This window comes from Elephantulus edwardii, unplaced genomic scaffold (genome assembly GCF_000299155.1).
Source record: "Elephantulus edwardii isolate Elephantulus edwardi_28Jun2011 unplaced genomic scaffold, EleEdw1.0 scaffold00071, whole genome shotgun sequence".
NCBI classification, from domain to species: domain Eukaryota; kingdom Metazoa; phylum Chordata; class Mammalia; order Macroscelidea; family Macroscelididae; genus Elephantulus; species Elephantulus edwardii.
The window spans coordinates 6,116,436-6,127,514 of NW_006399821.1; the positions used below are offsets into that span (position 1 = coordinate 6,116,436).

An 11,079-nucleotide genomic window follows, 5' to 3' on the forward strand; every position below is an offset into this window, starting at 1 on the left:
CAGATGGATCATGGCATAGTTTATTATTTCATAGGACAGAAATTATTTTGGGAATAAATTCTTTGGAGTTTTCTGTCTGAATGAATTCAGCAAGTCAGATTTCCACATGAATTTAAAATTTTATTCCATTATTCTTTTTAATCAGGATCAAAATACTAATGGTAACTAGGTACCATTCATTTACTCTCATTTGATGGTAGTCGTTTTCTACTGTGGAGTTGGAATCAACCCATAGCTGACCCTCCAGTGGGTTTCTGTAGCTGTAAATCCAAAGATGGGAGGAAATGGCCCATCTTTTTTTCACTGCCGACAGATCAGAACTTCCAGAGAAGGGCAGATTAGCCTTTTGACTAGCAGCATCACACCCTAAGGACTAGCCCACCAAGAAACCACCCACCCCTGACCCCTCACCCCACTCCCACAGTGGTAGAGAAAGACAAATCTGCAGGTTTTAGTCTCCTTTCTTTTTCAGGAAAATAGCAATTCTTGAACCCTTGCTGACCACTTAAAAACTTCTAAGACAGCAGGTGCCACTACACACAGAATCAAGTAATAGAACAGAAAAGCTAAAAACAACTTTAAGCCAATTGATTGATTGATTGAATAGACCAGACAAATCTTCCACCCTAAACCTTCAAACCATGAATATGAATCCCATGAAGTGAAGCTCTACCTAAGTAATAGTTCACAGCTTTGCCTGAGTGAAATTCATCAGTGCTGTGTCATAGTGCCGCCTTTTGTCCCCTCCTATTTCTTGCTCTCCCACAATCAACTTACACTGACGTGAGAAGTCAGGCTACAGCTTCCTCAGCTGAGCTCCTCTTTGTGTTCTTTGTTTGAGCTAATAGTTTTATCCTAAAATGGCTGTGATATACCTGGTACCTGTCTCTGTGACATCCTTACTTCCCTCTCTCCGCTTCTAGACACATTTATCACCTCAGCTTCCATAAGAGGGTCTAAGGCTTAAGTCTGTGCTGGTTGTTACTAATTGTTCTGATCATTAGTTTCTTTGGCGTGTCCACTCCCTGTCTATCCAACCTCCCAAAGCCCTATTCAGATGGGTTTGCATGCCATCCAAGGAGTGGCAGTGAGGCCTGCAGTAGCATGTGGGACTTTGCACCACCAGAGCTTCCACTTCGGCTTGTGCTTGTTTTCTCTTTCATGTTTCTGAAAGACCTGAACCACCACACCAAACTTCTCTACCCGGGATCAGCAGCAGGCCCTACTATTTGCAATATTTAGATCGAGAGGATCCATCTTTCTAGAACATGGCAGGTAACTATTAACTATAAAAGTTAAACTTTCATAAATTAGAAGTTAATTAGAAATTAAATACGTTAATTTTTATAAAAAAATCCAAACAGTACTAAGTTTTGTATACCACATGGAGCACTGTCTAGAATGATCCTGCCTTGTATTTTCAATTCTTGTTCTCCAGTTTTACTCCCCCAGAATATAAGTTCCTTGACAGTTTAGACCATGCCCTCAGTGTTCTACCTTCAACTCCTACACAAATCCTTGGGACATGGTAGATGCTCAGCTGGGTTAATGAGCTCCAGGATTAATACTTAAAAAAATATAATATCATCTTTACTTTTATTTCTGTTGTGTGCGCACACACACACTCTCTCTCTCTCTCTCTCTCTTCTGTAACTTCTTTTTCTTTCAGCAATATAATGGGAGATATACCCCCTTTTCCCTGATTAACTTCCAATAACTCTTCTCACTCTTTTTTAGTTTCCAAAGACCAAATTATTATGAAAACCAGAATTTTGCAGAAATGCATGATGACATAAGTTCACAATGTGGAAAATAACTACATTGTTACATAATTGTCACATTGCATCATTACAGAACAGTGAAACCTTTGAGGATGGTGACCCCCACAAGCTGCCACATAATTTGAACCATCACAGACAGACAATGCTCTGACCTTGCTTCCTGGAAGTCTTTACTGCCAGACATACATTGGTAATGTGCAAAATAGTCAGATAAAAGATTTGTACTAATATCAGAGTTTTAAGATGTCAGAAAACAAGAAAGCTGGTAAGTGATGAGTAGGTACATTTCCACTTTAGAGCATAAAAATCCCTTTTGACCTGTACATTCTAGTGTAGATTTGAGGTTTTTAACCTAACTAGTACTAATATTTTGGGTGAGATACTTCTTTGATGTGAGACTCTTGCACCGTAGGATGTTGAATATCACCCTTGACATCTACCCTCTAGATGTCAGCAGCATGCTCCTGTCTTTCCTCTAGACTGGAAGTTGTCTCTTGGGCAGGAAAATTGTCCACCTTTAAGAAGTACTATGCTGTTCATTGTGTTTTAGTCTGCTAAACACTCACATAAAGTTCCTTTATGATATATAAGAACTTTATGTTACATATACATACATAATAATGAATCTGAGTAGTTAAAATAAAAACCTTAATCATTCACCTAACTCATAAAAATCTATAGTCACACTCATCTGAATGCTCTGAAACTCTTCGTGCCAAATTAAGAAGTAGATTTTCCTTGAGGGCTCATGCTGGAAAGTATAAGAGTTTAGCATTTTGGTCTTAGAAATTACCTAGAGCAAATTGAAGCAATTTATCTAACTATCTCTCAGAAGAAATAAGTACATGATATTACAGTCTTCTGAAAGGGGAAAATCTGGCCTGGAGATTAAGGAAGAATTCTCCAGGTTCTCTGTCAGGATCCCACCACCTAATTCAAGTTATAAGCTCTGCTTTGCATACTCTCATTGTTCAGATATTAAGTGTCATACTTTTATGGATCTAAAAGAGAAAAAACCAAACTGTGCCCTATTCTTATGAGTACCTATTATTGGTGCTTAGCCATAAGGCTAAATACTAAAGTGCACCTGATCCAAGGTATGGTATTTTCAATTTCTTTCTATACATCTAAAATTTGGGCAATGTATGAGGATTACTGAAAATGAATTTATTCCTTTACATTGTGGTGTTGGCAAAGAGTATTGAATATACTATGGAATACCAGAATCATAAACAAATCTGTCTTGGAAAAAATGTGCCCAAGGCGCTCTTTAGAGGCAAGGATAGTGGAATTTCATCTCACATACTTCGAGCATGTTAGAGGAAGGACAAGTCCTTGGAAAAATATGTCATGCTAGGAAAAATAGAGTGTCAGAGAAAGAGAAGAAGACCCTCAACATGAATTGACACACTGACTACTACAGCATATCAGGGGTTTAGATCTCTTGTTCACAGGGTTGCTGTAAGTTATAGTCACCTCAACAGCACCTAACGATAACTACAGCCTTCACAGAGCAATTAGCATAGCTTTTCTTTGCTTGTTTGTTTTTCCTTTCTTTAGAGAGTATTTCTTCCCATTTAAGAATTAGTTGTAACCATATGCCTGTGGTGCCTTCTTTACTGTGCCCTCCCTTTAATTATTGTAAAAATCTGTTATCAAATATTTGTCAATTCTGCTTTTTGCAGATAATCATTCAGTGACATTAACCATTCATCATGCTATGCTTCCATGATCCTTAGAAGTTATTCATGCTGATATTATGCAATAGGACCCACTTTTCTCTTATAAGAAAATAAAATTAGATAAGAATTTTTAAAAATTAAGTTGTTCTTTTATAGACAACTAGTTTTGTCTATTATCAGGCTCAAGAGATGATGAGCTGTGATATAACTGGATTGTCTCCTTAGGCTTCATTGTATTTGACCAAAGATAATTAGCTCAAGAGAAACACTTTCTTCTCCAAATTTAGGCAAGAAAGTGTTGCTTGTTTATGCACACCAGAACCCCAGTCCTTTAGACACGGCCTTGAAGACGGCAACTGAGGATGAGCTAAGTAAGCAGGGCTGCACAGTCACCGTGTCTTCTCTATATAACATGGACTTTGGGCCAAGGGCCTCTGGTGAGTAACGGGATCAATATACTTTAAAAAAAATTACTTTCTGGTTTTTAATTAAAACTTACAAAACCTCTAACAGTTGCAGAGAACCTAAAATTCCCCTGTCAAAAGAATCTACAGAGCCCGTCTTCACCTCACATCATCCATCCAGCCACAGTTCCCCCATCTTCACTCAAACCAGCATTACCATGTGCTATTGTCCCAGCCGCAAACAGTCTCCACCAGCAGTCAGGTGAGGTTCTCCTCTGCCCTCTTTTTACACAAAAGTAGTAGCATAGGAGGGAGCTCTGGTGGCCTAGTGGCAAGAACCTGTTCTGCAATCCTGAAGGCACATGGTTCAAGGACACCAGCTGCTCCAAGGGAGAAAGATGGGCAAGCTCATCCCCTTGTGATTAACTACCTCTGAAAACCTGTTGAAGGGTCAGCTATGGGTTGGTTCCAAATCTATGAAACACAACAAGTAATGTATTGTACTTACTGCAGCCTTGTTTACTTTTATTACTGTTGTCTGGAATTCTGTTTTATGGAGGTGACAGTTTAAGCAGCCTAAAGGGGATTTCAGGTTATTTCTAACCTTTTGCTGTAATAAAGAATAGTGACCATTTGCTCTCTTTTCCCATATAAATAAATGTGAGAGCTCTATTGGCTTAGTCCATAGAAGGTTGGGAAGCAAAGATGACGCTTCTCTGGTAGCTCAAATTCATCAACAATGCCATAGAAGCAAGATGGACAATCTCTTTCCTTGTGATTAACAGCCTAAAAAAGGCCTCTGGAGAGTCAGCTGTGATCAGTTCAATTAGACGGCAATGAGATTTTTAAAATGTGTGTGTGTGTGTGTATACACACACATACATATATATACATATACATACACACTATATATACACATATACACACATACATATATATACATATACACACACGATATATATACACATATATTTATATATACACACATATGTATGTATGTGTATATATATGCACATATATTTATATATACACACATATGTGTGTATATGTATATATACACATATATTTATATATACATACATATACATATGTAAAATGACTGTAAAGGAAATGGGCATTTATTTTAATAGATATCTAATTGCTTTCCATAAATGAGTACCTGTTTACACTCCCATCAACAATGTTTGAAAGTGCATATTTCCTCACATAGTCACCAATCCTAGTTGTTGTTGTTGTTGTTTTTGTTGTTATTTTATCGAATCTCTTGTGACACATACCAAACACATGTACAATAGCCCTAAACTTTGCTTTATCCTCTGTTAATTTTATTGTCTCTGACACACCTACCCTCATTACCCCAATCACTGAATCAAGCCATCTCATTGATGGTCTTCCTTTATTTGTCCCTCCACACTTCCAAGCATGCTGTCCTTCTCCAAGGACTGGTCCCTCCTTGTAACATGCCCAAAGTATGTCAGACAAAGCCTCAGAATCCTTGCCTCCAAGGAGTAGCCTGGTTTCACCCTCTCTAGTACAAACCTGTTTGTTCTCCTTGCAGTACATGGTATATTCAACACTCTCCTCCAGCACCACAGCTCAAAAGCATCAATTCTCTATCATCCTTAGTCGTTGTCCAGCTTTCTTACACATAGTAAGCAGTTGCAAAGACTATGGCCTGCATCAGGCGCACCTTAGTTTCCAGACTGACATAGTTGCTCTTCAGTACTTTGGAGAGGTCCCTGACAGCAGATTTTCCCAACACAATTCCTCTTTTGATTTCCTGGCTGCTGGTACTAAGAGTGTTAATTGTGAAGCCAAGCAAACTAAAGCTGTTAACAATCTCAATCTCTTCACCATCTATTATAATGCTGCCAGTTGGCACAGTGGTGAGAATCTTTGTTTCAAGGAAGATTTTGCTGAAAAGTATCCAAAAACAAGTAGAACATTACATCATCAGAGAACTGCCAGATGTGCAGACTAGGTTTAGCTGTCTCCATACCTTTTCAATTTATATGCAGAACAGATCCAGGAGCCTTGGCTCTATGAAAAGAAATGTGGCATCAGGATTGGAGGAAGACTCATCAACAATCTGCGTTATGCAGATGACACAACCCTGCTTGCTGTAAGTGAGGAAGACCTGAAGTGTTTGCTGTAGAAAGGCAAGGACAACCTTCAATATGGATTGAAGCTCAACATCAAGAAAACAAAGATTCTTATCACCAATCATTGTAACAATTTTTTTTAAATATTGCTGGCCTGACAGATGAAAAAAAATTATCTATCAGTGCAATTCTAGTTTACCCCTTCTCTCATTATTAAAAAAACAAACAAAACAAAACCAAAACCCAGTCAACTCATTGTTTTGAGTTGGAGCTGATTCATTGCTAACCCTCCAATAGATTGTCAGAGACAATGAATTCAACTAGAAGAGACTGCCCATGTTTCTTCCTTGCAGCTGCTAGTGGATTTGAACTGCCTGCCTTTGTGTTGACAGCATAGCTCTCTAAGCCACTGGAGCTCCTTCTCTCATCAGCGAAATTTAATATCTTTACATATATTTAAGAAAAAGAATTCTATTTTCCCATGAACTGTTTATATACTTGCTCTTTTTTAAATTAGATATTTAAAAAATCATCTTATAAGCTCCAAGCTCGGTACATACATACAAAGAATTGTTGGAGACACTTCATAAAAGCAGTGAAAACTAGACCGAGTGCTTATTGTAGAACAGACTGATATGCAAGTTCAAACTGAAACTAAAGAAAATTAAATCAAATCCACTGGAACCAAAATTTGTCCTTAAGTCTATTCCACCTGAATTTAAAAACCATCTCAGGAACAGATATGAGGCCTTGGACACTAATGAACAAAGACCAGATGAGTTGTGGGGGGATATAAAAAATATCATCCATAAAAAATGCAAAATGTCATTACATAGACAGAGGAAGAAGAAAAGACTGAGTTGAATTTCAGAAGAGACTTTGGATATTGCACTAGAGCATTGAGAAGCCAAAGCAAAGGGAAGAAATCAGAAAATTAAGAAGCTGAACAGAAGATTTCAAAGAGTAGCCCTGCAAGACAAAGCAAAGTACTATAACAAAATGTGCAAAGAGTTGGAGTCAGAGAATCAAAAGGGATGGACTCTCTTGGCATTTCTTAAACTGAAAGAACTGAAGAATAAATTAAAGTCTCAAGTTGCATTGTTTAAAAATGCTATGGGCTGAATATTAAATGATCCAGGAAGTATCCAGGAGTACACAGAATCGCTGTACCAAAATTGGTGGAATTTTGTAGAATTTCATGAAACAGCATATGACCAAGAGGTAATGGTGATAGAGGAGGAAGTTCAAGCTGCTCTGAAGGAAGTGGCAACAAATAAGGTCCCAGTAATTGATGGCATTCCAATTGACATATTTCAACAAATATATGCTGCCCTCAATGTGCTCAGCAAGTTGTGCCAAGAAATTTGAAGGACAGTCACTTGGCCTGCTTAGTGGAGGGAGATCCTTAGCTATTCCCATTCCAAAAAGGGTTCATCCAACAGAGTATGGTAATTATTGAACAATATAACTGATATCACAGACAAGCATAATCTTGCTGAAGATTATCCAAAAACAACTGGAACAATACATTCACAGAGAACTACCAGAATTAAAGTCTGTGTTTAGATGAGGCTGTGTCACTAAAGATATCAATGATGGATCTTGGCTGAAAGCAGAGAGTATTAGAAGAATGTCTCTGTGTTTCCCTGATTATAGAAAGACATTAACTGTGTGGATCACAACAAATTGTGGCTGACCTGAAGAAGAATGGAAATCCCATAACACCTGATTGTGCTCATGTGAAACCTATACTTGGACCAGGAGGCAGGCGTCAGAATAGAGCGAGATAACACAACATGGTTCAATAACAGGAAGGAGTGCATCAGGGGTCTATCTTGTATTCATAACTTCAATCTATATGTGGAATAGATCATTCAGGAGGCTGGTCTTTATGAGGAGTAACTAATGTCACATCAGAATTAGATCACAAAAAAATTGTGGCTGACATTGAGTAGAACAAGAATCCCAGAACACTTGATTGTATTCATATGGAACCTTACACCTGGAACCTGGCATCAGAACAGAGCAAGGAAACATTGCATGATTCAGATTCAAGAAAGGAGCGCATCAGAGAAGTGTCTTTCTCCATATTTTTTCAATCTATATGTGGAACAGATCATTTGTGAGTCTGGGCATTATGAGAAAGAATGTGATGTCAGAATTGGATGAAGACTCATTAACAACATGCTTTATGTAGATGATACAACCTTACTTGCTGTAACTGAAGAGGACCTGAAATGTTTGCTGTAGAAAGTCAAGGACTGTAGTCTTCAATATGGATTGAAGCTCAACATCAAGAAAACCTATTCTCGCCATTGGGCCGATTGGAGATTATGAAATATATGGATATAGATAGATGATAGAGATAGAGATGATAGATAGATAGATAGATAGATAGATAGATAGATAGATAGATAGATAGATAGATAGATGATAGATAGATGATAGATAGATAGATAGATAGATAGATAGATAGATAGATAGATAGATAGATAGATATGCCATCGAGTGACCTGTGATTCATAGCAACCCTATGTACAATAGATTTGGACCTTGCCCTATCCTAAGGCAATCTCATTGTCTCTGACAGAGCTAACCCCATTTCTCCAGTCACTTAGTTAATCCATCTCATCCTGTGCTGTTCTTCCACCCTTCCAGTCCTTATCTAAGGACTGGTCCCTCCTGGCAACATGCCCAAAGTATGTTTCAAAAGTCCTAGCTTCCAGGGGGCTGCTTGATTTCACCCTCTCCAGGACAGACCTGTTTGTTCTCCTTGAAATCCATGGTATGTTCAACACTCTTCTCCAGCACCACAATTCAAAGGCATAGATTCTTCTTATATCATCATTAGTCATTGTCCAGCTCTCTGAAGCATAGTAACTGTGAAGACCATGGCCTTCAGAAGGGTGGTATTACTCTTCAGTACTCTAGAGAGGTACCTGACAGCAGACTTTACCAAGGCAATTCGTCTTTTGATTTTCTGACTGCTGGTGCCAAGAGTGTTGATTGTGGAATCAAGCAAGCTGAGTTGTTAATAATAATAATCTCTTCTCCATCTATCATGAAGCTACCGATTGTCCAGTGGTGAGAAACTTTGTTTTCTTGCTGTTGAACTTCAATCTATATTGATTTCTTGCAGCCAAAATTTCATGTCCTCCTCAGGTTCAGCAAGCAAGGTTGTGTCATCTGCACAATGCAGGTTGTTGATGAGTCTTCTTCCAATCCTCATGCCACATTCCTCCTCATAAAGTCCAGCCTCCCAAATGTTCTGTTCTGCATATAGATTGAAAGGTATGAAGATAGGATGCATCCCTGATGCATACTTTTCCTGATCCTGAACCATGCAGTGTTTCCCTGTTCTGTTCAGCCTGCTACGTCCTGGTCCAAGCTAAGTTTTGCATGAGCACAATTATATGTTCTGGGATTTTCTATTCTCCTTAAGGTTAGCCATAATTTGTTGTGATACACACAAACGCCTTTGCATAGTCAATGATACACAGATAGGCATTCCTCTGGTACTCTCTGATTTCAGCCAAGTTTTATCTCTATATGTAATTAGCCTTTTTCCCAAATTTGTGCTTGCTGTATTTTGGACTTACTCCATTTCCCTTCATGAAATATTTTCTTTTATTTACTTTATTAATCTTGTCTGCTTCTTTATTTTATTTTTTTTTTTAGAGTAATACAAAGTTTATTCTACAGCTCTGGATGAGTCCGGAAGGGTGAGGATAACAATTCTCCAGAAGGGCCTGGTTTGGTGGCACTGGAGCTCTGTTAGGCATCTTTCTGGCGGAAGGTAGAGCACCAGAGAGGGACTTGGACTTTGCCCTTGGAGTATTCTGGGTTGGGGTCCTTTGGTGGCCAGGAAGGTAGGTCCCCAGGCAGATGTGGATTCTTCTCAGGGGTTCTTTCATTAGCCAGCTCGGGCCGGGAAGAAGGGCAGAGAGCGGACGTAGGAGTCTAGACGAGAGCGGAAGAGCTCATTTTGCACAGTTTGGCCCAAAGGGCACAGAGGATTCTTCACCACCAGCTCCACATACAGCGCACTGTAGATGTGGTGCAACACATCCCGGATGGGTCCCACGCCCAAGTCTGTGTTCATGACAACTTTGATTCCAGTGGGCGTCTCATAGTAATGGAGTTTGTAACGGCTAGTTTGGAAGGCCTGAAAGCCATCTTTCATGTCCAATGGAGACATCTTGCTGACAAACGATCGGATAGAGAAGAGCATCAGCTTGTACTCCTCCTCCTTGGGTATCCCCGATTGCTTCTTGCGGTGCCACTCGCTGTAGTACAGACACACTCCATTACGGTCAAACAAATACAGATTGTGGACCGTCATCTGCAGGACGAACCTCGTTCCGGAACCGCCCTACTCAATGGGCTCCAGCGCCCAGTTTGGATACCTTCGGTCTCTTGTCTGCTTCTTTGATTGCTAGCTTTCAAGTCATAGTTATAGACCCTTGAAATTCTAAAAGAAAAAAAAAAAAGCTTCATAATTTCTTACAGTACTTGGCAGGTCCTACTTTTTTTTACACTTAAATACTTTGTTTCAAACCAATATTTGATGTGAGATATGGATCAAGTTGGTATTTATCATATTGTCTCATGACAAGTTATCAAATCTTCCCCTGTGCCCTGATCTAAAATTTCACCTTAATTGTACATTAAATTCCAGCAAATACCATCTTTTGTGCAGGAGAGGAAGACCCTCAGTGAGATGGATTGATTGAGTCACTCAGGCAATGGGGGTTGGTGTGTCAGAGACAATTTGGTTGGTACAGGAAAGAGTAGGGTTTAGGGCTCTTTTTTCAAAAAACAATAAAAAAAAAAAAAAGGAAAAAGCATTGTACATTCAATGATTTATTCATAGCAAATACCTTTTTTTTATTTTAATGAAAGTTTATAAAGGACATGGATTCCCATTCCTTCATTGTTGCATTTTCCTCCCTGTTCCCCTCCCCCCCAGGTCACCTTTTTCTTAAAAAAAAAAAGTTCTGATTGTGTACTAGGAAGGGAGTGTTTCTTTTACTTTTCAAAGAGAGGAGCGAACTAGGGGTGGGGCCCGGGCAGGGAGAGAAGTGCAGCAGTGAATGAATGGAAATCCAAA

The 11,079-nt window shown here is 39.0% G+C and overlaps 1 protein-coding gene and 1 pseudogene across 1 annotated transcript in view; one reads left to right on the plus strand and one right to left on the minus strand.

Moving 5' to 3' along the window:
• The first annotated feature begins 2,024 nt into the window (after positions 1 to 2,024).
• NQO2 (NAD(P)H dehydrogenase, quinone 2) overlaps positions 2,025 to 11,079 on the plus strand; it is a 34,211-nt gene continuing 25,156 nt past the window's right edge. The window contains exons 1-2 of the mRNA XM_006888752.1: positions 2,025 to 2,046; positions 3,751 to 3,904. Coding sequence (XP_006888814.1) covers positions 2,025 to 2,046; positions 3,751 to 3,904 — 176 coding nt within the window. The remainder of the gene's footprint in view (positions 2,047 to 3,750; positions 3,905 to 11,079) is intronic.
• LOC102876332 lies at positions 9,883 to 10,311 on the minus strand (annotated as a pseudogene).